Genomic DNA, 23,871 nt, shown 5'->3' on the forward strand with positions numbered 1-23,871 from the left:
TGCAGAGGAGTGAACACTTCAGAACTCATTCTGTGAGGCTAGCATCACTCTGATACCAAAACCAGATAAAGATATCACACACAAAAAAAGAAAATTACAGGCCAATATCACTAATTAACATAAATTCAAAAATCCCCAACAAAATATTAGCAAACCGAATCCAACAGTACATCAAAAAGATCATATACCATGATCAAGTGGAACTTATCCCAGGGATGCAAGGATTTTTCAATATCTGCAAATCAATCCATGTGACACACCACATTAACAAATTGGAGAATAAAAACCACATAATCATCTCAATAGGTGCAGGAAAAGCTTTTGATAAAATTCAACATCGATTTATATTAAAAACCCTCCAGAAAGCAGGCATAGAGGAAACACACCTCAACATGATAAAGGCCATATATGACAAACCCACCACTAACATCATTCTCAACAGTGAAAAGCTGAAAACATTTCCTCTAGGATCAGGAATAAGACAAGGACGTCCACCCTTGTCACTTTTATTCAACACAGTTTTGGAAGCCCTAGCTACAGCAATCAGAGAAGATAAAGAAATAAAAGGAATCCATGTTGGAAACGAGGAAGTAAAACTGTCACTGTTTGCAGATGACATGATACTATACATAGTAAATCCTAAAGATGCCATCAGAAAACTACTAGAGTTCATCAATTAATTTAGTAAAGTTACAGGATACAAAATTAATACACAGAAATCTGTTGCATTTCTATACACTAACAATGACATATCAGAAAGGGGAATTAAGGAAACAGTCCTATTTACCATCTCAGCAAAAAGAATAAAATACCTAGGAATAAATCTACCTAAGGAGGAAAAACACCTATACTCTGAAAACCATATGACAGTGATGAAACAAATTGAAGACAACACAAACAGATGGAAAGATATACCACGTTCTTGAATTGGAAGAATCAATATTGTGAAAATGACTGTACTACCGAAGGCAATCTACAGATTCAATGCAATTCCTATCAAGATACCAACGGCGTTTTTCACAGAACTAGAACAAATAATTTTAAAATTTATATGGAAACACAGAAGATCCCTAATAGCCAAAACAATCTTGAGAATGAGGAACAGAGCTGGAGGAATCATGCTCCCTGACTTCAGACTATACTACAAAGCTACAGTAATCAAAATAGTATGGTTCTGGCACAAAAACAGACACATCCATGAAACAGGATAGACAGCCCAGAAATAAACCCATGCACTTATAGTCAATTAACCTACAACAAAGGAGGCAAAAATATACAGTGGAAAAAAGACAGTCTCTTCAATAAGTGGTGCTGGGAAAACTGGCAGCTACATATAAAAGAATGAAATTAGAACATTCTCTTACACCATGTACAAAAATAAACTCAAAATTGATTAAAGACCTAAATGTAGGACTGGATAGCATAAAACTGCTAGAGGAAAACATAGGCAGAAAACTCTTTGACATAAATCACAGCAATATTTTTTGATCCGTCTCCTAAAGTAAAGGAAATAAAGGTAAAAATAAACAAATGAGACCAAATTAAACTTAAAAGCTTTTGCACAGCAAAGGTAACCATTGAAAAAAATGAAAAGACAACCTACTGAATGGGAGAAAATATTTGCAAATGATAAAACTACCATATGACCTAGCAATTCCACTCCTGGGTATATATCTGGAAAAAACAAAAACACTAATTCAAAACGATACGTGCACCCCAGTGTTCATCCAGCATTATTTGTAACTGCCAAGATACGGAAGCAACCTAAGTGTCCATCAACAGATGAGTGAATAAAGAAGCTATGGTGTATATGTGTGTGTGTGTGTGTGTGTGTACACAATGGAATACTACTGAGCCATAAAAAAAGGAATGAAATTTTGCCATTTGCAGCAACATGGATGGACTTGGAGGGCATTATGCTAAGTGAAATAAGTCAGACAAAGAAAGGCAAATACTGTATATCACTTACATGTGAAGTCTAAAAAATATAAAAAGCTAGTGAATAAAACAAAAAAGAAGCAGACTCACAGATATAGAGAACAAACTAATGGTTAGCAGTGTTGGGGGGCAGGGGCAATATAGGAGTGGGAGAGTGGAAGATACAGACTATTGGGTATAAGATAGGCTCAAGGACATAGAGTTACAACACGAGGAATAGAGCCAATATTTTGTAGTAACTGTAAGTGGAAAGTAACCTTTTAAGTTGTCCAAAAAATAAAAAATTAAGTGCAACTATTTAAAAAAAAACAGATCAGTGGCTTTCAGGGGCTGGGATGTGGAGAGCACAGGGGAATTTGAGGAAGTTGATGGGACTGATCATAATGGTAGCTACATGAGTAAATGCATCTGTCAAAATTCATAGGACATATACTAAAAGGAGTGTATTTTGCTCTTTATAAGTTATGCCTTAATAAACCTGACTTTAAAAAAAACCAGGGCTTCCCTGGTGGCGCAGTGGTTGAGAGTCTGCCTGCCAATGCAGGGGACACGGGTTCGTGCCCTGGTCCAGGAAGATCCCACATGCCGCGGAGCGGCTGGGCCGTGAGCCATGGCCCCTGGGCCTGCGCATCCGGAGCCTGTGCTCCACAACGGGAGAGGCCACAACAGTGAGAGGCCCGTGTACCGCAAAAAAAAAAAAAAATCAAAGGGGTGCATAAAGATATACCATGCTAACAATAACCAAAAGAAAGTTGTAGTGGCTATGATAATATCAGACAGAGTAGATTTCAAAGCAAAGAGTATTACCCAGATAAAGATGATTTTATAATGATAAATGGGTCAATCAAGAATATAACAGTCTTAAACACTTATACATTTAATATTAAAGCTTCAAAATACTTAAGGCAAAAATGATAGAACTGAAATATTTGAAATTTAAATAACATACTTCTTAATAACCCATGGGTCAAAGGAGAAGTTAAAAGAGAAATTAAAAAGTGCATACATTTAAGGGAGAATTTATGCCAATTCTGTACAAACTTTTCCAGAAAATGAAGAAGCTGGAATACTTTCCAACTCATTATTTGGAACCAGAAGATAACAAAACTGGTGGGGGTGGGGGAGGGCGGGGGGACATTACAAGCAAAGAAAACTACAGACCAGTGGTCCATCATAAACTTATGTGCAGAAATTATAAACAAAACTTTAGCAAATCAAATCCAGTGATATATAAAAAGGATAATATATAATGACCAAGTATGGTTCATCCCTGGAATGAAAGGTTGTTTCAACATTCAAAAACTGGTCAATCTAGTTTATCATATTAACAAGAAAGAAACATATGATGATCTCAGTAGATGAAGAAAAACATTTAACAAAGTCCAACATCCATTCCTAATAAAAATTCTCAGCAAACTAGAAATAGTAGGAAACTTCCTCAAAATGATGAAGGGAACCTATGAAAAATCTACAGTTACCATCATATTTATTGATGAAACACTGATTGCTTTGTGCCTAAGATCAGGAACAAGACAAACGTATCTACTCTCACAACTTCTATCCAACATTGTACTTGAAGTTCTAGCCAGTGCAGTGAGGCATGAAAAAGAAATAAAAGGCATCCATACTGGAAAGTAAGAAGTAAAACTGTCTTTATTTGTGGACAGCATGACCATCAATGTAGAAAATCTAAAGGAATCTACAAAAAAACTATTAGAACTAATAAACATCAAAAATATAAAATACCTAGGGATAAATCTGATCTTTTAACTGTGTATGCTGAAAACTACAAAATATTGCTAAGAGAAATTAAAGAAGACCTAAATAAATGAAGAAACATACCTTGTTCCTGATTTGGAAGACTCAGTATCATTAAGGTATCAGGTCTTCCTTAATCTATATTTAGAGTCATTGCAACCCCACTCAAAATCCCAGTCAGCTTTAAAAAAAAAAAAAAAATGAAATTGACAAACTGATTATAAAAGACATTATTCACTTAGTATTGAAACCAGATAGAACATCAGTCTTCCCTGGATAACATTTATGATTAAAGGCAACTGTTCTTCAGTGTATAAGATGACTCAGGAGGTTACCTCATCCCTCTCTTTCTCTTTGCTGCTTCCACATATTTAAAGACAGAGGACATAGTGAAATAGATGAACTTCTGCATATAGATCTGAAAATAACTTTTGGAAGAAGAAACATACCTCAAATGACAGCAGTGAAGTATGAAGGAATTACCACTAATCAGGAAGCTAACTAATGGCATAGATGACTAAAGAGTCATGAAACATTCATCAGGGTTAGAATTTAGCTGAATAATAAAGTTGAAGAGGAAACCCTCCAGTTCTCTTTCATAAAAAGTCTCTGACTGATTTAAAATGAAGTTTTAAATGTTCAAGTCAACATTAGATAAATTACAAAATTCATAAGCAAAAATAAATTTAATAACAAAATTTAGTTATAAGTACCAAGTAGGTCTTTCATATGTTACATACTATAAAATGACCTCATTGTAACCTGGCTTTACTTTTTTTAACTCACATTTAGAGAAAGATTTGAAATAATGCATCCGACATGAAAATAATTTCAATTGTCATTTCATTTACAGGTCTGCATTACATTTACTGAATTCGGAAAAATGCAAAATATTTGTAACTTTCTTGTTGAAAAGCTAGATAGCTCTGTTGTCATCAGCCAACCCCAGTTCTATCATACTCCAGGTTCTATTGAGAATCTTCGGTAAGTTAAGCACCTCTTTAAATTAATTATCAACCAATTAAACAAAACTATTCAGTGCTGCGGTTTGTTGACTGTCGTATTAATAATCTCTGCATTTAATTCCTAAGACGGCAAGCCTGTGTCGTTGCTGTAGAAAATGCATGGCGCAAAGCTCAAGAAGTCTGTAATCTTGTTGGCCAAACTCTAGGAAAACCTTTATTAATCAAAGAAGAAGAAATGAAAGAATGGGAAGGCCAAATAGATGATCACCAGTCATCCAGACTCTCAGGTTCGTTAACTGTACAACAAAAAATCAAAAGTGCAACAATACATGCTGCTTCCAAAGTATTTGTAACTTTTGAAGTAAAGGGGAGAGAGAAGAAAAAAAAACATACCTGAAATTCTGACCAAAATATATTGTGTTTGTATCTTTTTGTCTATTTTTATACTTTTTATAATGTTTGCTTTTGTCCTGAATATATGTATATTGTGTAGTATATAAGGTGTTTCTTCCTCAAGCCTGTCAATCCTTGAATATAGTTCCACAGAATACTTATGTTTACTTTCTGTTTTTGAAAACTTACTATGGGAAATACTCTTGGGAATAAATGTGTTATATGTGCACACTTGCATAGTGACAGTTCATATAAGTGTATGTGTAAATAATTTTATATTCCTACTACAGGACAAAATACTGACAGTTATTAACATGATTGTTAACATTCATAGAGAGAATGATGAGCAATACATAACTCTTGATAAAAGGGTAATGAGATATACTAAGAAAATATTTTGATGACAGACATAAAAGATAATATATTGACCAGACTCTCTTCACTAGGGCTCCTTTGATTATACCAGCACTCTCCAGTACAAATATATATAATGCAATCCATATATGTAATTTAAAATTTCCCAGTAGATACATTTTTTAAAAAGTGAAAAACAGTTGAAGCTAATTTTAATATTTTATTTAACCCAGTATATCCAAAATATTATCATTTCAGCATGTAATTATTCTTAAAATAATTAATGGATATTGTATATTCTTTTTTATACTAAGTTTTCAAAATCCAGTGTGTATTTTATATTACAGCACGTCTCAATTCAGATGCTAAATTTTCATCAGAAATACTTGATCTGTATTTAAGTTTCTTAAAATATAGGTGGAAAAAATAGATTCACACACCCAGTTGTTCCAGACATTCTTGAAAGATCTAGTAACTGGATCACGTGTCAGTTTTTAAATTAAAAATGTTTTTTTAATTTAAAATTCAGTTCCTTAGTTGCACTAGCCATATTTCAAGGACTCGAAAGCCATAAGTAGGCAATGGCTACCGTGTTGGACAGTGCAGGGCCATACACTGAGAAAATACTGATCCTTAAGGCTATCTGAGCAAGTACATATCATTGCTATTGCATTATACACCATCTGCAGGTGTGTCTACATAAGCCAAGTCTGTTATGCAGCACAGGCTTTCCATTCCCTGCCATACAGCTAAGCCCTAGGGTTTTTCCTTTGATAGAGCTTGACACTCATATACCAATGTTTCTTTCCTATAACGTATTCCAGTATGTAGTTTTCATCCCCACCCACTTTCTTAAGTGGCACTAAAACCGCTTAATCCATCTCTTCTGCAGTATCCTTGGTGGGAAGGAGTGTGGAAGCTAAGAAGAAAAATTTTAGAATCCAACACCGCTATTTTAAAATCCTGATTTTACTACTAGAACGTAAGCTCCTTTAGAATGGAGATCTTGTCTTTCTCATTCACAGCTGCATTCTCAGTCTTAGCATAGTGACAGGGCCAACACAGAGTAGGCTCTCAAATATCTGCTGAGCAATGTACTGGTTATAGAAATTTGGCAAGGCACTTTAATTTCTTTAAGCTTCTCTTTCCTCACCAATGAAATGAGGCTAATAATACCTACCCTGCAGTGTTACTATAAGGATTAAAGTTGATAACTGTAAGACCACAAGAATAATGCCTAGCACATAGCAGTTACTTGGTAAATGGTAGCCACTATACCAGCTGCATTCTTTGATTATTGTCAACCCAAGTAAAAGTTGGCTTTTCCAAATCTATCATTAAGATGAATTTTTAAATAATCATATTAAAAATAAACTTATCAGAAAACCAGTTTAAGGTATGTTGAAGTTTTATTTCCAAAAAGAGTTAAATAAATTATATTTTAGCTCTTATTTATCCAGTTGGGTAGAAAAGTACTATTGAGTCTGTACATCAAGAAAAAAATTGTTCATACTCAATAAAATTTAATCACGGGGGCTGATTTTTCTTAGCCATGGCTTCGTTGTATCTTTGGTTCCGTCATATTTGGTAAAGAAGGTTTTCAACTTAGCAATAAATACCTAAAAACAAATTTTAAGTTAGCAAACACTTTTTAGAATTTACAGGCATTTTTAAAGATGTTGCCTCAAAAAAAACCTATAAAATGGACAGTCCTGCAATTCTGTAGAGCATCTAAGAGAAGTAATCCTTCAAAGATTGGACTGGTTTAATGTATGACATCCTGTGTACTTTAAGACTAAGGGTATCAAATTTAGTTGTCAGTTAATGGCAAGTTAATTTCTGACACATGGCAGATACTGGAGTATCACAATGAATTACTTAGGGGACCTGTGCCACAAAGCCTGCTAGAATAAACCTATCCCGAACTTAATCCTTAATCCTGACAATTTCTTTCTTCTGAACCCCTTTTTAAAGAAAATCTTTCAAGAAAGCAAAAAATTGTAATTGCTGTTTTCTGAAAGAAAATTTCTTTCTAATTAGGATGTTTGAAACAAACGCACTATGTTCCAAGCTCCTTTTTAGAAGGAAATACTATTAAAATAAGGTTTCTGAATATTACTGATAAAATTTAGGATTCCATTCAGCTACATGCTAAAGATTACATTTTTTGTAGTATTTACCTTACTTATATCAGTATTCTTATTTGACAGTTAATTTGAGTTCAATGCAAATAAGACCTGGAAAAATATTTTTTAACTTAAGATTCTGTGCCTCATATTCCATAAATATTGTTATGACCTCCTTGGAAATGTAGGTTTAGGAGATGCAAATTCTGTCAGACTTGTTGATGAGAATTTGATAATGAGGAATTCTTCTCACTGGCCTACAAACAATAAAAACATGAATTATGAGGTCAAAAGTGGGAGTTAACGTATTATCTACATTACAAAATTATGTGGGAGACAAATGTATTATGATTCATTCCAGAAAAAAACTATATAAATCGGTTTAATCAAAATAAAAAACATTTATTATTTTATTCATATTATATTTGCAGCCAAATAGTTTCTAATAGCCATAAAATCTCCTGTGGCCTAAATCACTTTAACATGTTCAGTTATGTTAAAAGACTAGAATTGACAGTGGCTTATCCAAGTCAAACACTTCTCAGGGTGAGGTAATAGATACTTTTCAAGAGGAATTATTTGTACTATTTTATTAAAAAGAATAACATCCTTTTATAACCTGTTTAGCAGGGGGATATACTCTGGAGCTCTGGCTTCAGTGTCCCAACCAAAAGTACTCCCAAACAGCCATGCCACTTATGGACGCTCACCAGTCCCACCTCAGAGTGAGCAAATGCTGGCTTTGGACTTCAGATGTAAGTTGGTACTGTCGTAACAGTGAAAAAACAAAACAGCTAATCAAAAACATATTATTTGCTACACAGAGTTTGATTTATCAGGGTTTCATATGCTTGATACAATTAGTAAGGCAAATAAGTGAACCAAAAACTAAAATCAGTTTCCACACTAAGAGATTAAAAGCCTAGGTGGCAGGAGAAAGTACTAATCTAAATGATCCTGAAACAAGGCAGTAATCCCTGAATTTTAAAAAAATCCTCCAAATGTCACGTTGCCATCTGGTGGCAGTGGGGGGGGTGTGCGTGTGTGTCCATTTTTTTAAATATAGAGATTCTGTCATCCTCTCTGCTCCTTCCTTCTACAAACGATTTTGCACAAAAGACCCAAAAACAGGTAAATAGTTCCAATACTTCAAACAGAAAAATCTACACTAATCACATTCATTACATCCTAATTTTTCATCAGTTTCTATACAAGACTATGAACTCCTCAAGGGTAGGGCTATGTCTTAAACATTTCTTTTCCTAGTACCTGGCTAATAAAAGGCTAAGAGGAGGAAAAGCTGGTTGTCAGTGATTCTGCTTTATTCCCAAATCAGAAGGATAGCATTCATAGCGGAGTACCTCAATGTTGGTACACATGGACGTGGGGAAGGGAAATGCAGGGCACTGATTCCAGAGTCAAGTACAAATATGATTTTCTATAACAGGCTTTGAAAATTAATGGTAATGGAAACATTCAATTTAAACATCTATTTATTAAAAGTTTTAACTGAATTTATTAGATGCAGTTTTATAGTGGTTACAGTCAGAATTTCAAAAGCAACTTTCCCTGAGAGTGTGCTATGGGCTGTTTTTTTGTTTTCTGTTGTTGTTTGGGTCTAGTTCACTGTTTTTATTTACATAACCGCCTTTCTCCCAGACAAGCAACATTAGCAAAACTTAAGGCAAAGATGCCTTGTTGGTGACCATCCTGTTCAATTTTCTTCCGCGGAGGGTCTTCTCAGTGGCCATTTACCACATGGAGTTCATGCTGTGTTTGCATATTTTCTACTGGATCAGCTCTAAGTGAGGACCTTTGCCCTACCCTCCTGTCACCACTGAGAGTGATTATACTTGTGCCACACATTGCTCACCAACAGGCCATGACAAACTCTCAGGGAAAGTTGCTTTCTTTGAAATTCTGACTGCAACCACTATAAAACTGCATCTAATAAATTCAGTTAACTTACAACTTCTAATAAACAGATGCTTAAATTGAATGTTTCCATTAATTTTACTTTCAAAACCTATTTTAGAAGGTTATATTTGTACTTGATAGCAATAATGAATTTTTATGTCATACAAAAACAGTTTTTATGCTTTTTCTTTTTACCAAATCAGCCATGTTTATTGTAGTGGGACAGGGAGGGTGGGAGGGAGGGAGACGCAGGAGGGAAGAGATATGGGAACATGTGTGTATGTATAACTGATTCACTTTGTTATAAAGCAGAAACTAACACACCATTGTAAAGCAATTATACTCCAATAAAGATGTTTAAAAAAAAAAAAGAGTGAGTGTAATGATTCAGATAAATCAAGTCTAGCCCAAGTAAGTAAATAGCATCAAAAGAAAATTTTTCTTAGTTTATGCTAAACTAATGATGAAAGGTCTAAAGTATTACATTCTATATTGGAGTAGGAGGTGAGGTATAATTAACTTAAAGTTGAATGTCAATCAAATACAATACAAAATTATTTTAATATAGCAAATGTTCCACTAGCTCAATACCTGCAAGGAAAGCACAGATTTCTTCTTCATTGTACCTATTCCTAAAATGATAAAGATGCAGTGATATAGACTGTTGTGTTCTGCAAAGAATCCATTATGAATATGCAGCTGAAACCTTTGAAAATTTTGCAAACCACAGAGATTGGCATATATTTGAGGAATGACTATATTTGTTTCATTCTGTAGGAATGTTGAGAATTCATAGCATCCCCAAATGTTACTACTCTTAAACGTTACATTCATTTAAAGTATTCAGGGACTTCCTTGGTGGTCCAGTGGCTAACAGTCCACACTCCCAATGCAGGGGGCCCGGGTTCTATCCCTGGCCAGGGAACTAGATCCCATATGCCACAACTAAGAGTTCTCATGCTGCAACTAAAGATTCCGCATGCTGCAACTAAAGATCCTGCATGCTGCAACTAAAAGATCCTGCATGCCACAACTAAAAGATCACACATGCTGCAACTAAAGATCCTGCATGTGCAACTAAAAAGATCATGCATGCTGCAACTAAAAGAACTCGCATGCTGCAATGAGGATCCCGCACGCGGCAACGAAGATCCCTCATGCTGCAACAAAGTCCCAGTGCACCCAAATAAATAAATAAAACTTATTTTAGTAAATAAATAAAATATTCAACTGTTCGTTTGAATAAGAAACAGAGAATTGATGATCTCACTAACATTAGATCCAACACTTTAGACATGTTTATCTAAATGATTAGACATTTCATTGTCCAATATTAACTAATGGTTTTTCATATTATTTGGTGACAACTCTGGAAACATAACCCTGCAATAACCACACGACTGAATAAGTATGAGAACACCTGCAGCTCTGAGACTTGGAGAGATTCTAGCCCTCACTCCACCACCGCAGCCCTGATGGCAAGAAGAGCAGAAACCCCAGCAGTATCTATAGAGCCACCCAACTACTGCTTCTCTATGTGTTCAGGAAGGGAATATGGGGGTTGAGAGAATAATGAACTTCTTGGAAGATAGCAGGCATGATAGAGGCTGTCACATCACTCCCAGAAGTATATGTGGAGGCAGTTCCTTCAATGCTTAGTTTGCAGTTTGCAGCCTGCTACCTGCCAGAGCTTATTACGACGAGAAAGAAACATGTAAAGTCTGAATACAAAGAATTTTTTAAAATCATGATCAGGAATGTGTGTAGTTGTAATGCTGCACTTGCAAGCAACATCATTTAAGAAGAAGGGACAAAAGCTAAAATTAAAATGCTTGAAATTAATAAAACATATAAGAAATCAAAGTTTTGTTTAGGTTTTTATCTATAAAAAAAATAAGAATTCTGAATGCTCTTCTCCCCTCCCTACCCTGTCTCACATACAAACTGCTATTTCTCATGAATGCTTTCTCTCCAGTTGTACATAGTCAAGATAAACAGCCAAAATCTTGCACATAAGTGCCCTTAACTGAGTCTGCATATCGCAAATAAAGCCTGACATCTTTTCGTTTTTGCTACTGAGAAGACGAATTATCATGGATGGTGAGGTTTTCATGACTTATTTGGAGAAAAGTGGATTATGTGTTAAAAAAACTTTTATCAAGTCTTAATAACAGTTATATTAGGGTATCTTTTGCTACCTGCATCATAATTCTTTTTTCATACCCTGTCCAAAATATATCCCCTTTCCAGCCAAGCCTAAAATAATCCAGGACAAATGTTCGAATAAATGTCAAGTTACAATTATTTCTTACAGTTTTTCTTATTCTTTTTCATTAAAAAAAAATCAGTATTGAATCAGCATGAAAATGTCAAAAATAAATGACTTTTATTTTCAAGGTTTGAAATGAACTTTGGATAATCTTCTTACACCTGTAGAATCCCTTAAACCATTCTGTTTGCTAGATGTCTGTGGTCAGTTATATCCCTATGCCAATTACTATTTTTAGAACACTTCTTATTCTCAAGTGGCCTTGATGCTTTTAAATTCATGGTTTTACACTGTTATCTGAAAAATCTTATAAACATTTGTATATATAGATGTAGATGCATAGATATATAAATTATCAAAATAAAAGGGACTACTCCTTTGCCACTTCCCTATTACTACTAACAGTATAGTTGTTTTAAAAATGAGGGGCTTCCCTGGTGGTGCAGTGGTTAAGAATCCGCCTGCCAATGCAGGGGACACGGGTTTGAGCCCTGGTCCGGGAAGATCCTACATGCCGCAGAGCAACTGAGCCCGTGCGCCCATAACTACTGAGCCTGCACTCTAGCGCCCATGAGCCACAACTACTGAGCCCAAGTCCCACAACTACTGAAGCCTGCGTGCCTAGAGCCCGTGCTCTGCAACAACAGAAGCCACCCAATGAGAAGCCCATGCACCGCAATGAAGAGTAGCCCCCACTCGCTGCAACTAGAGAAAGCCCGCGCACGGCAACAAAGACCCAACACAGCCAAAAATAAAAGTAAATAAAATAAATAAATTTATTTTAAAAATGAATATGCCTCCTCTTTTTAAATAGGAAGTAATTATCCCTACTCTTAGCTCCCCGGCCTTTAAAATATTTATTCAGGAATAACATGGAATTAATAAGTTTTACATAGATTACTAGAAGCCTGGTGAATCTTCTAGATGGTTAGAAAAGACCATTCCTAACTTCCTTTATTTTATACACGGCATCTTAGTCCAAAATATATTTTGGAAAGAGTATGTGCAAATCAGGAGTCAGATTAGGCAAACCTTGAAAGCAGATTTATAAATGCTCCCACCTTGTCTTTAACAACCAGCGCTTCATGTGAGCCATCCATGCCTTCATTCTCTGAGATGACCATCTAAAACCATTCCAACAGTCAGAAAGCCTTAAAAAGAAAGAAAGAAAATGCTTTTAAAACAACAAATGGCATCATGCATATTAATATATAGCAAATGACGTTTCTTGTTACCCAAGTCTAGCTATCACGTCTGAGAGAGGAACTTGTCTTTTATCCAACCATGTTGAGTTTATCTGTATAAAAGTTAGAGAAAATAGACCTCTTCCATGAAACGAGAGTATTAAAATACATAAAACACACACACACACACACACACACACACACAGAGTCCATATCATGCCCAGTAAGTTTTCTGTTGTGTGAGAAATCAGGTGTCAGAACTATAGGTTATTTTATCTTAAGAATGTAATTTTTTAATCAGAAAAGTATAATCTAGCTACATAGTCTTTTTCTGCATTTTTATTACAGTTTTTTTATTCATTAGAGCCAATTTCTCTTTTCCACAAAGGATCTTTTTCTCATTTTGTACATGTTTAAAAGGAATATACATCAGACAAAATCTATTGTTTAGAAAAAAACTTTTATGAGCACACTATTTTTAAAAAGTGTAATATACCTTATGGGGCAATCAGTCACCTCTGGAATACTGTGGAACTTTTCACCCTGTAGGGTCAAAATTGAGCTAACAGTAAAAAGGAATTCTAAAGTCTTATATACCAATATTCAGCATTGATATGTGATTTTATAATAATATTTTACTACAGTTCTTTGATGTCCCAAGAGTTTACAAAACTGCAAAAAAAAAAAAAAAGAAAGAAAGAAAGAAAGCAAAAGAAAACTCAGGGTAAAATCCAGATTTGGCGAGGCCAAAAAACTGACTGCAGTCCCCACCTCAGCCCTCACTGATGTGACATACAGGGTCTGTCTGAAATAGGGAGAGTAACTGAGTAATTTCTTTCCCCCAAAAGGTAAGGAGAGTATACACCAATAAAAAGCTGAGAGTAAGACATGTGTGCTGCAATAAACTACCCTCGAGTATATGGAATGCTAAATATTCTTTTTTTACTGAATAATCTGGTTTCTTTCCCAACTATATAGGGAAATATGTGAAAGAAAGTGGGCAAAGAACAGACTAAGATCATGTTTCCATTACCCTCATAGTCTTGCTTCATTTTCCTTGAGATAAAGCTAACAAGTAAATACTTTTCAGAAGTTACACTTTGTCATCCAAGGTAACCACCTGACTTTATTTTTCTCCAAAATTGTTTTGAGCCCCCATTTGCCCATCCGTGCTCAAGCTAGTTTTCCAAAAAGATTTTAAGAAGAGTTCCTGTTTGTTCTTAAAGCTAATTGCAATTTTCAAGTATTCTTATCAACCAAATGTTATTGAAAAGTACCGTGCTAATCTCAATAAGTAGAGGTAGTGTTATAATTTATTAAGCCACCCTCCCAATCCCCCCCTCCAAGAAGAAGATAAGGAGGGAAGATTTAATTACGGAGCTTCCACTACAAAAGGAGAATGCGTACTGATCTTTATTCATTTTTGTTTTTTTTTAATATTTACAGAAGGATGACTATATCATTGTGTTAAGGGATTTCTATTCTTGGACTTTACTTTTCAACACTTTTGTGCACATGTTGTTTAATATCTTTCATTTGCCAAAAGACACTACATTGAGTAACCCATTTTCTGCTCCCACAATCCCAAAATATTATCTTAAATGATGTGTAAAGTTCTCCCCTCAAGGACAGTAGCTATTTTTTTTAAGGATGAAAGAAAATACAAGAATTACAGTACAGTACAACCCTCTGATTCCTTGAAGACTCTAAGCAGGACCCTTGGCATACCTGAGTCAGTAGAGTTTCTAGTGGCGTTCAGCCTACAGAACCATCAGTACACCATCTTCAGGAATCTCCACAGTGAGAAGTCTGCCAGGATGCTTCTCTATGTAGTATATCAGGCAAAAAGAAAAATATGTTCATTCACCTTCACTGTGCAAACTCCTTTAGCAAGATTTACATATGAAACACTAGATGTTTTTTAATTACCACCTCTGAACTCAATAACTTACTACTTTTTATTTTGGGATATTGGATTGAAAGCTAACTAGAAGCGTTACCAGGTCATTAGGTTTCTTCCCAGCTACAACTACTCTTCTTAAAATGAATGATAAATAGCATAATTTATTTCCCCTAATTCAAGCACCCGACTTTCCACAAAACTTGGGTTCATTTAACAGGTTTCTTACATTTGTGAGCCCAGATAAAAGCTCACATGATAAACTTGGTACAAGTAGCTTAAAGAGAAATCTTAAGACTGCAAGAAAAGCTTCCTTCAGTAGGAAAAGAATATCCTTTCTTAAGGGTAAATTGAAATTCCTAAGACCAATGTAATCCACAGTTAAAACAATAAAAGGTTAGAAGTTGGCACTGAGAATGTTTCTTTTGTATATGTGTAGAACACACACATACAGAAAAAAAAATATTGAGATAGCCTAATTTGGACTTTTTTGCTGAATTGGGCTATTCTCAGTCTGAGTGAGTTAGCACTTGTTGATCAGTGTAGTGCAGGTGCCTACATTACCACTGCAGTGTGCACATCTACCAGAAGAACTTCTGGATTTAGACACGTCGTGGGGCAGAAACAATGTGCACTAAATTTTTAAGCCGCCATCTGCTGACTCTTCACCGACAGAGGTCTGACTGGTTTTTCTTCCTTTCAATTTCTTTCCCCGCATCAGGTTTGTTTCCTGATTTACCTGCACTCTAGAGCTGGACCATAGAGGTCAACTCTGGGTCCGCTTTCTACCTAAACCCAAACTTCTTCTACAGCATCTCTGATGAGTGGTCAGCCAGTCTTTGGTATTAGGGCATTGGTAGAAAATTAGAATGATAGCATGAAGGCCAGTTTGGGGACGAGAGAGAAAGTATGAAATGGGAAGAGGGAAAAGTGTATATTGAAGAGGAGGAAAACTACTGACTTAAGAAGGGAAAGCAGTCAAGTAACACACTGGCTGAGGGGTTGCACATCCTTGCAATGTAAAGATTCTAACCTAGCTTCTCGCAGCAAATCCACTGTGTGTGTGTGTGTGTTTTGTTTTTGTTTTTATTTACTTGGCTGCATCAGGTCTTAGTTATGACGCTCAGGCTATAAATCGCGCGGGCTTAGTTGCCCCTGGGCATACGGGATCGTAGGTCCCCGACCAGAGGTTGAACCCGCGTCCCCTCCATTGGAAGGCGGGTTCTTAACCACTGGACCACCAGGGAAGTCCCACATGTGTATGTTTTTCAAGTACATCAAGGATGCCACTGAATGAGGTTTGTCTCTGTATGCTCTCTTCCACTTTCTGATTCCAAGCCAAAATGCTGGGCTTTTAAAGGCATACAAAATGCCGAGGAATTCCACAACTCTAAGTCCAGACATCACTGGTGAGTCCATTTCACCCTCTAGGAAAAGGTCCTTAAAAAGCTAATAATTTACTTCAGTAATGGCAGAAAGTGGTCCAGAGGCTGAGATGAAGTCCAGATGGAGGGGAACTTAGGAATTACTTAAGATATATTAACCAATTATTTGGAGCTTATTTGGATCCTGATTCAAACAAACTAAACAAAACTAGAGCGGGAGACATTTGGAAATTTAAATACTGACCAGATGTTTGATGTTATTTCTATGTGTTTGCTCTTTTTCATAATATGGTTGTTTGAAATGGCATCTTTCCATTACTGCATGCTGTTTCCAGTAACAACACAAGAGAAGAGAACGAAAAGAATGTGAAGGCTTGGGTGGGTCACAAACGATGGACATGCAGAGTCTGAAAGGCAGGCTGAAAAGCCAGGTGCCCAAACCTTGACATTTATCCAAGTGCTACTAAGGATGGGCCTGAGGAGTTTCTCGGGAGAGGGGTTGCTAGACCATAATGCGAGAAACTGGAGTTGCTAGTTAGGAGGCAGGGCAGGATCTGTGAGAGGGAATGAGGGCATGCTTGGGGGTGGGGGGCTTTCTAATCAGGTCACAAGAGGAATGAGAAGAGGATACTGCTTTCTCTCTGCATACGAAAGTGACAGATCAATTAAAATGATCTTCACTTATTCGTTGAGATAGGTTTGTTAAACCAACTTAACTTCATTATCTTAATCGCTAGCTGCTGCAGATGAGTGCATGTGAAGGAATATAAAAGATTTTCATTAAAAAGTGTTGAAAACTTCTAAGGTAAAATGGTGTGTTGAGTCAGAACACAGAATCTTTTGAGATAAATAAAAATAAAAGAATTACATTATGAATTTTAAAAAGTGACAGATTATCAAGAATATATTGAAAGGCAACTGTGTGCCTACCACACTCCTGGGCATTATGGAACATTCCAGAGAAATACAAATCCCAGAATTTAGCTCATGAATCAGCATCAGAACATAATCGCCTGAGTAAACTATTCACGTAAAGTAGTTAGTTTGGTGACAACACTTGACAAAAAAAAAAAAATCCACTTCTGGTAAAGTCAATAGTTACTGTTTGAAGAATCATAAATATACAGGGGTAGACAGGTTGTGTAACATCTCCAAGATACCTAAAGAAAGTGAAGAATGGGTGAAAGCAAAGGAGGAAACATGACATCAAACAAAAGAGAGAGAAAGATGCAGACGACAAAGGACAAACCAAACCAAAACTAACCTCGACAAACACTTGCCCTCCCCCAGGTCCTTCTTCCTCGACCCCAAAACACCTAAAATGACGCAAGGCGAAGGAGAAGGAGCCGACCTCGCCCTGGTTCCGCCTCAATCCGGTTACCGTTCAGCAGTCCCGGAGCGGAGGCCCAGGCCCCGCCCGCGCTTGGTCCCCGGCGTCCCCGCGCTGCGACGCGGGCTCTCCATCCACACGGAGCGGCGCGGGTCTGTCCCCCGGGGAAGCCGGGATCCCGGCCGGCGCGCCGGGAGAGCCCCTCCCGGGCTGGGATCAGCCCCCGGGGCGACGCGCTCCGTCCCCGCGGTCGGCTTCCCGGGCGGGCGCTCTGTGGGCAGGGCTGCTGGGGGCGCGCTGCGCTGGGACCCCGCGCTCCGCCCGGTCGTTCGCGCTCCCAGGCGCCGCGCCAGCGCGACCTCGGCCTGCAGGCCTCCGGCGTTTCAGACTCACCGGCCCTCGGAGGGATCTGCCGTAGTCCACCCAGAGCCTCTGTCTCGTGCTGAGACCCCCAGCCCAAGGCCGTGCCATTTCCCTGCTTTGCCCACTGTTCGCGCAAAAGGTCAGGATGGCCTTCGTGTCCTCCGCATCCTTCACCCTCCTAACGCCGGCAAGGGCCGTGGTTTTTACCTCTTTTGCGCCCTTTCTTCTCAGGCCTTTTACTCCGTTTCTGTTGCAGCTGCCTGATCCCAGGCCACCGTCCCTACTGATCACCCTCCTCCGGTCTCAAATCACCGCAAAGCCACGCCAGGATGCAGTGACCCAACGTAAACGCGACTCTGATCGCCTTCTTCCCAGCTTAAAACCTTTTGGTGGCTCCTGGTGGCCAGCAGCATTAAAGGCCACCCCCCTTGCGTGGTTTCAAGGCCCCTCAAGATCTGACCCCTGTGCTCTCCGCAATCTCACCCCTCCTTCTCCTCGCGCGCTCCAGAAGAATTCCAGACTCCTTCTCTGCGATGTTCCCCACCCCCAATGCCTACCAGGCTTATCTGGCTAATTTACCACCTTTGTGTTAAAAAGTCGCCTCTAACATCACGTCCTCCAGGACTGCCATCCCAGCCAGCAGGGTGAGACGACCCTCAGAGCACCTGCATGTTTCTCTCCATTGTAGCAAACATCGCTACTCCAGTTACGTAGTTACCGGTTTTCCCCACCCCACTCCCAGCAGTTCATCACCTGCTACTTTGTACCAGGCACGGGGCTAAGCAGGTGTTATGAATTATTTAATACTTACAACCACCCTATGAAAGAGCTTCTGTTATTCCCATCATACACATGCAGCATAGGCTAAGAGCTGAAGAAATGTGTCTCATCTTGCATGGCCAGGATGCAGGGGACTCAGGCGTCCATATTTTTTAAACTTACACTCCCGGTGATTCCCGTATGCAGCCATGATTGAGAATCCCTGTGTGGCTTGTGAGGTCTTTTAGGACAAGGGGGCCATCCATGCTTCTGGACCTAGCACAGTGACTGAGACGCAGTAGGTGTTTGTGGAATGAATGGAGGTTTTATTTGATCCTCTACACCAGTGTAGGAGGCAGGGCCATTCAGAAATCGTAACTGCCTTGTTTTTAGATGTGCAAAGAGATCCAGAAAGTCGAGTGACTTTACAGTTCATAAATGGCAGTGCATGTTCCAGACTAGGAACATCTGACTCCCCTGGGCTCTTTTCACCATCGTAGCTTTTTCTGGGACAGCCTCCCAAAGAAAGATTTCCTTTTGATTCTTCCTGGAAAACTTTGGTGATAAGAGATTCATTTTCACCTCTGATCAGATTTAGAGCATCTGTAGTGCCAGAGTACAAAGGGACAGGGTAGGTTCTGCTGCCAGAAAGAAAGAGGAGTAGCAACCTGAGCAACGTCGTTCTTTGATGTTTATCCTTAAAAGGAATTGCTTCAGTTACTGGAGTTATCTCGAGATCATTCCAGGTCATCTGGAATATTATTCCAGGTAGTTCTGCTAAGCCTCTAGGTTGAAGGATTTTTAAGTGAAAGAGTAACATCAGAATTGGATTTACTGAACACACACACATACGCACACACACACACACACGCACACCACCAGCAACAGTGCAGGGGATGGGTTGTCAAGGGACAAAAGCAAACACAGGAAATGATGTCCATAGCAGGGTTGTTAATAACAACAAAAGGCTGGAAACAACCACCATGTCTAATGGCAAACAGAATGGTTCAATTGTGATGTTCACACAATAAATATTATACATAAGTGGAAATGAGTGAGTTATACCTTGTGTAAAACATGAGTAAATCTTGGAAGTATTACAGAATTACAGTCGTATGAAGAAACAGCCAAAGAACGTAGGAAGAAAGCAGCCACCAAAAATGTAGGAATAAAAGATATTAGAGAGCATTCAGGCTCCTTATTTGTTAAACAAAAATGTGATATCCATGTATACACTTGCATACAATATATGCAATCTATTTCACAGATATTTGGATGTTTATAACTCACAATGCCGCTACGAGCACATGTATATGCATCCTATATAAGCACATTATACAACTGGTATACAATGGACTGTGAAACATGATTGATGGCACAAATGTTATTACTATGGAGGTGATTGCATCTTTAAAATAGAGGTTAGCAGTATGGAGCTTCCTCAAAAAATTAAAAACAGAACTACCACGTGTTCCAGAAATCCCACTTCTGGGTATATATCCAAAGGAAATGAAATTATTATCTCAAAGAGATATCTGCACCCCCCCATGTTAATTGCAGTATTATTCACAATAGCCAAGATATGGAAACAGCGTAAGTGCCCATCAACGGATGGATAAAGCAAATATGGTACCTATATACCAGGGGCTATTATTCAGCCACCAAAAAGAAGGAAATCCTGCCATTTGTGACAACATGGATGAAACTGGCGGACATTATGCTAAGTGAAATAAGACAGAGGAAGAAAGATAAATACTGTATGATCTCACTTATTACATGTGGAATCTAAAAACGTCAAACTCAGACAGTCGAGTGGTGGTTTCCAGGAGCTGGGGAGGAGGTGGGAATGGGGAGAGGTTGGTCAAAGGGTACAAACTTTCATTTATGAGATGAATAAGTTCTGGGGACCTCACATACAGCATGGTGGTTCTACTTAATAATATTGTGTTGTATACTTGAAATTTGCTAAGAGAGTAGATCTTTACCGTTCTCACCACACCAAAAACAAAGAAAGAAAAAGATAACTATGTGAGGTGATGGATGTATGAGCAAATTTGTGGTAATCATTTCACAGTGTGTATATCAAACTATCATGTTGTACACCTTAAATATATATAATTTTTATTTGTTAATTATACTTTAATAAGTCTGGGGAAAATAAAAGAATTTAAAATAAAAAATAAAATAGAGTTTAAAGATAAAATAGATCAAAAAGTGATGAGAATGACTTAGTTAAATGAAATGGCCCCTTCTTTTTTCTAGCAACATTTCAATGAGTTCTGTCAAACGAGTAAAAAAATAGCATTTCTTAGATTTGGGGGGAAAAAAACTGACATTAGGTAAAATAGTAAGTAAAATAGGGAGAAGTAAATAGGAAGTGAGCAGATGATATAACCTTATGTCTTTTGACATTTTCCAGCTGCTCCTTAGTGACAAAAGTTAAAATCTATATTTGTAACTGTAACAATATATACTATGCCAAAAAGCCTGAGTCATATGAAATGTCCCCAAATAAAATTTCATTTGTAATATAAGACATTTTAACCATTCTTCTAAATGAAAAGAAACTTGATTTAATTAGAGATCAACTAATTAATATATTTGTTATCTAACTCCTAGGTAATTTCTAGGAGAAATTACCTAGGAGAATTACTCCTAGGTAATTTCTCTTACAAGTAAGAGAGACTTATTGTTCTCAAAATTCAAGGAAAATTGTGTCTCTCTTAACTTTCCTCTCAAATAACAAGAATTATGAAAAGGGTGACCCAGAGGGTAGCTTCTTTTAAAGTTTTGACTGAAATGAATGTTAAGTTTATAGATAAGCCATTATCTGAGTTTTGGTATTGCCAATATCCAGCACATTAAAGTTATTTATTATGAGCCTTCATGTTTCCAAAATAAAATGTCTGGCTTTTGCACACCACAGCAGGCATCCACACTGAGTGAAAATAATAATAATAATAATGTTTCTCAGGCTGAAAAGCTCTGTTTATGAAGTTGGAAGCTGATATTTCTGTTTTATGTTCAGTGGCGCCACTTTGCCTACATTGCCTGTCTGCAGTCTTCTGGTCGAGGACCTCTTTCATGTAAAAAATTAATTCAAGGCAACACCCCTAACGATGTCAAAGCTTGCTGTGAAATATGCCATATATAGAACTCCTTTCAAGATTTTCAATGAATCACCCATTACCTACCTGTGATAATGGAAAACTCTCTTACCAGGTGATTATGACATTTGGCTTCAGAAGCTGAATACATTTTATTGGTACCAATTAATTCTAACAATTAGGTTGCAGTTTTCATAGCTTAGCTATTATTGGCAGACTTGTCGTCATGCTCCACATTTCCTTCCGTAGGATCATATAGATCCTTGTATACTGGGTCGCATATCATGCATTAAAAACAACTGAGATAGGCAGAGAAAATTATTCAGGGACGGCCGGTCAGCATTCCTAACAATGTATATACATCAAGCGATTAGAATCAGTGGCAATCATGTAAGCAGAAGTGTTACCTTGACCTCATGATTAAAATAAAGCCCCAAACTCTTAAGCATGTCATGGTAGCCATGAGAATGGGGCTTGAAGAACTCCATCTACAGGGAACCTAGACCGGAGCCCCAGCAGCTGCACTCTGAATTCCATCGCTGCATTTGTGCCGTGGATTCACACTTCCCTGGGCAACTTTGACACAAGGACTTCCCATTTGTCCAGCTGAACCTTTCTTAGACAGCACGGCAGTTGGGATGCTTTCACCCCACCTTACTTCCCTTTCTGCTTCACTGGGGTCAGACTTACACTGCAGTCTGATGGATCTCCCAGCCTCTTCTGCCTCCTTCCCAGTTTTCTTTCATAGCACTTCCTTATTCACATCCTTGTATGTTTAATCCCAACCTGTCATCTCTTTCTTGGAAGACCTGGACATATGTCTAGAAATATCTGTTGGGTATTCAATTAAAAGTGTAATAGTGAAGAACATTTGTATTCTATTACAAGTTAATCACTAAAGAGATGTTGCCTATATGCTTAAATTACACATCGTGACCCGTATCTGGGAACCCTGCCTCCCAGGTAATGAGCATTAAGCTAAAATACCTTTGTTTAGCTCACAGCAAACATCCTGACCAGGCCCACCTGTGAATGACTGCAGGGAGGAAGAACTAAACACATCACATGTGGAGGCTGATGGGAACCAGGAAATGTTTGACTTTTCTCCCTCCCCTTTTGGTATAAAAGATGCCTGAATTCTAACGCAGGCAAGATGGTTCTTTGAGACGTGACTGGGTCTGCTAGCTGTCTGATGAAAGTTGCTATATTCCTTTGCCTCAAAAAGGAATAATGTCAACTCGTCTCTCAATTTATTGGCCTGTCCTGCGGCAAGCAGTACCAGCTTGGACTTGGTAACAAATGTTGGCAAAGCCAGCTAGAAGCCTTGCTACTCAGGGCCAGACAGCCCCAGTTAGGGAATTTTGGGGTAAGGCCCAAGCAGCTCCCAGGACCACTTGTCCTGTGGATCTTCCCTTCAAAATTCCCCAAAGTGCCACCGGCTGCCCCAGCACTTGGCAGTGGGAGCAAAGAGTTGTCATCTGGGAGCTGACGAGTTCCATACAGTAGGGTAAGTTACTCCAGTGTGTACAGCCAGAAACTTTGTGTCCTCTCCATTTGGGTTCTTTTCTCCAGAATAAGTCAATTTTTCCCTAATTTCAGCAGATTACCCTGTTACAGAGAGGAAATAGTTGCTGGACTTTTACCCAGTTTGTGTACCAGTTTGTTTGTTTCTTTGGATGCTAGCATTTGTGTGTGCCTTTTTGTTTGTTTGTTTGTCCTGTATTTGTGTCTTTAAAAAATGGGGAATGTTTCAATATCCCTGAAGAAAGTCCTTTGAGGCCCATTTTGGATAAGTGATCTGATTACAGCTACGAACTGATGAGTGAGAGGAAGATGATGTTCTATTGTAAGATTGTGTGGCCACAGTACTTGTTAGGGTCTCCACAAGGGGTTTAGGCAGGGTTATCTTGGGACCCTGTGTGCCGTGTACCGTCAGCCTTGCTGTGTTAATTACGTCATCTGTGGCTTCCTGTGTCGTTTGTATATGTAAAACCCCAAGACCAAACTTGAGGATTTATTTAGGGTTTCCTGTTTGTCCTTTGGGTATTTTGTTTCATTTTGTTTTGGACCATTTCTCCAGTTACAGCCAAGTCAGTTTTATGATGTTTAAAACTTCTACTGAT

General features: G+C 38.0%; 2 protein-coding genes across 4 annotated transcripts in view; one reads left to right on the forward strand and one right to left on the reverse strand.

Moving 5' to 3' along the window:
• IRAK1BP1 (interleukin 1 receptor associated kinase 1 binding protein 1) overlaps positions 1–7,544 on the forward strand; it is a 38,168-nt gene extending 30,624 nt beyond the window's left edge. The window contains exons 3-4 of the mRNA XM_079939104.1: positions 4,550–4,680; positions 4,788–7,544. Of these exons, the coding sequence (XP_079795230.1) occupies positions 4,550–4,680; positions 4,788–5,058 (402 nt within the window). The 3' untranslated portion in view covers positions 5,059–7,544. The remainder of the gene's footprint in view (positions 1–4,549; positions 4,681–4,787) is intronic.
• Positions 1–18,124, reverse strand: part of LOC307195169 (uncharacterized protein) — a 665,726-nt gene extending 647,602 nt beyond the window's left edge. The window contains exons 1-3 of one of the 3 annotated variants that reach the window (XM_079939118.1): positions 17,913–18,124; positions 14,633–14,729; positions 12,782–12,871 (exon numbers count right to left, since the gene is read on the reverse strand). The gene's annotated coding sequence lies outside the window, so the exon portion shown is untranslated. Of the gene's footprint in view, positions 1–12,781; positions 12,872–14,632; positions 14,730–17,453; positions 17,836–17,912 lie in introns of those variants that run through there. The other 2 variants (XM_079939117.1, XM_079939116.1) reach the window with 2 other exon arrangements.
• Positions 18,125–23,871: the final 5,747 nt, after the last annotated feature.

Source organism: Stenella coeruleoalba (genome assembly GCF_951394435.1).
Source record: "Stenella coeruleoalba genome assembly, chromosome: 12".
Lineage (NCBI taxonomy): Eukaryota > Metazoa > Chordata > Mammalia > Artiodactyla > Delphinidae > Stenella > Stenella coeruleoalba.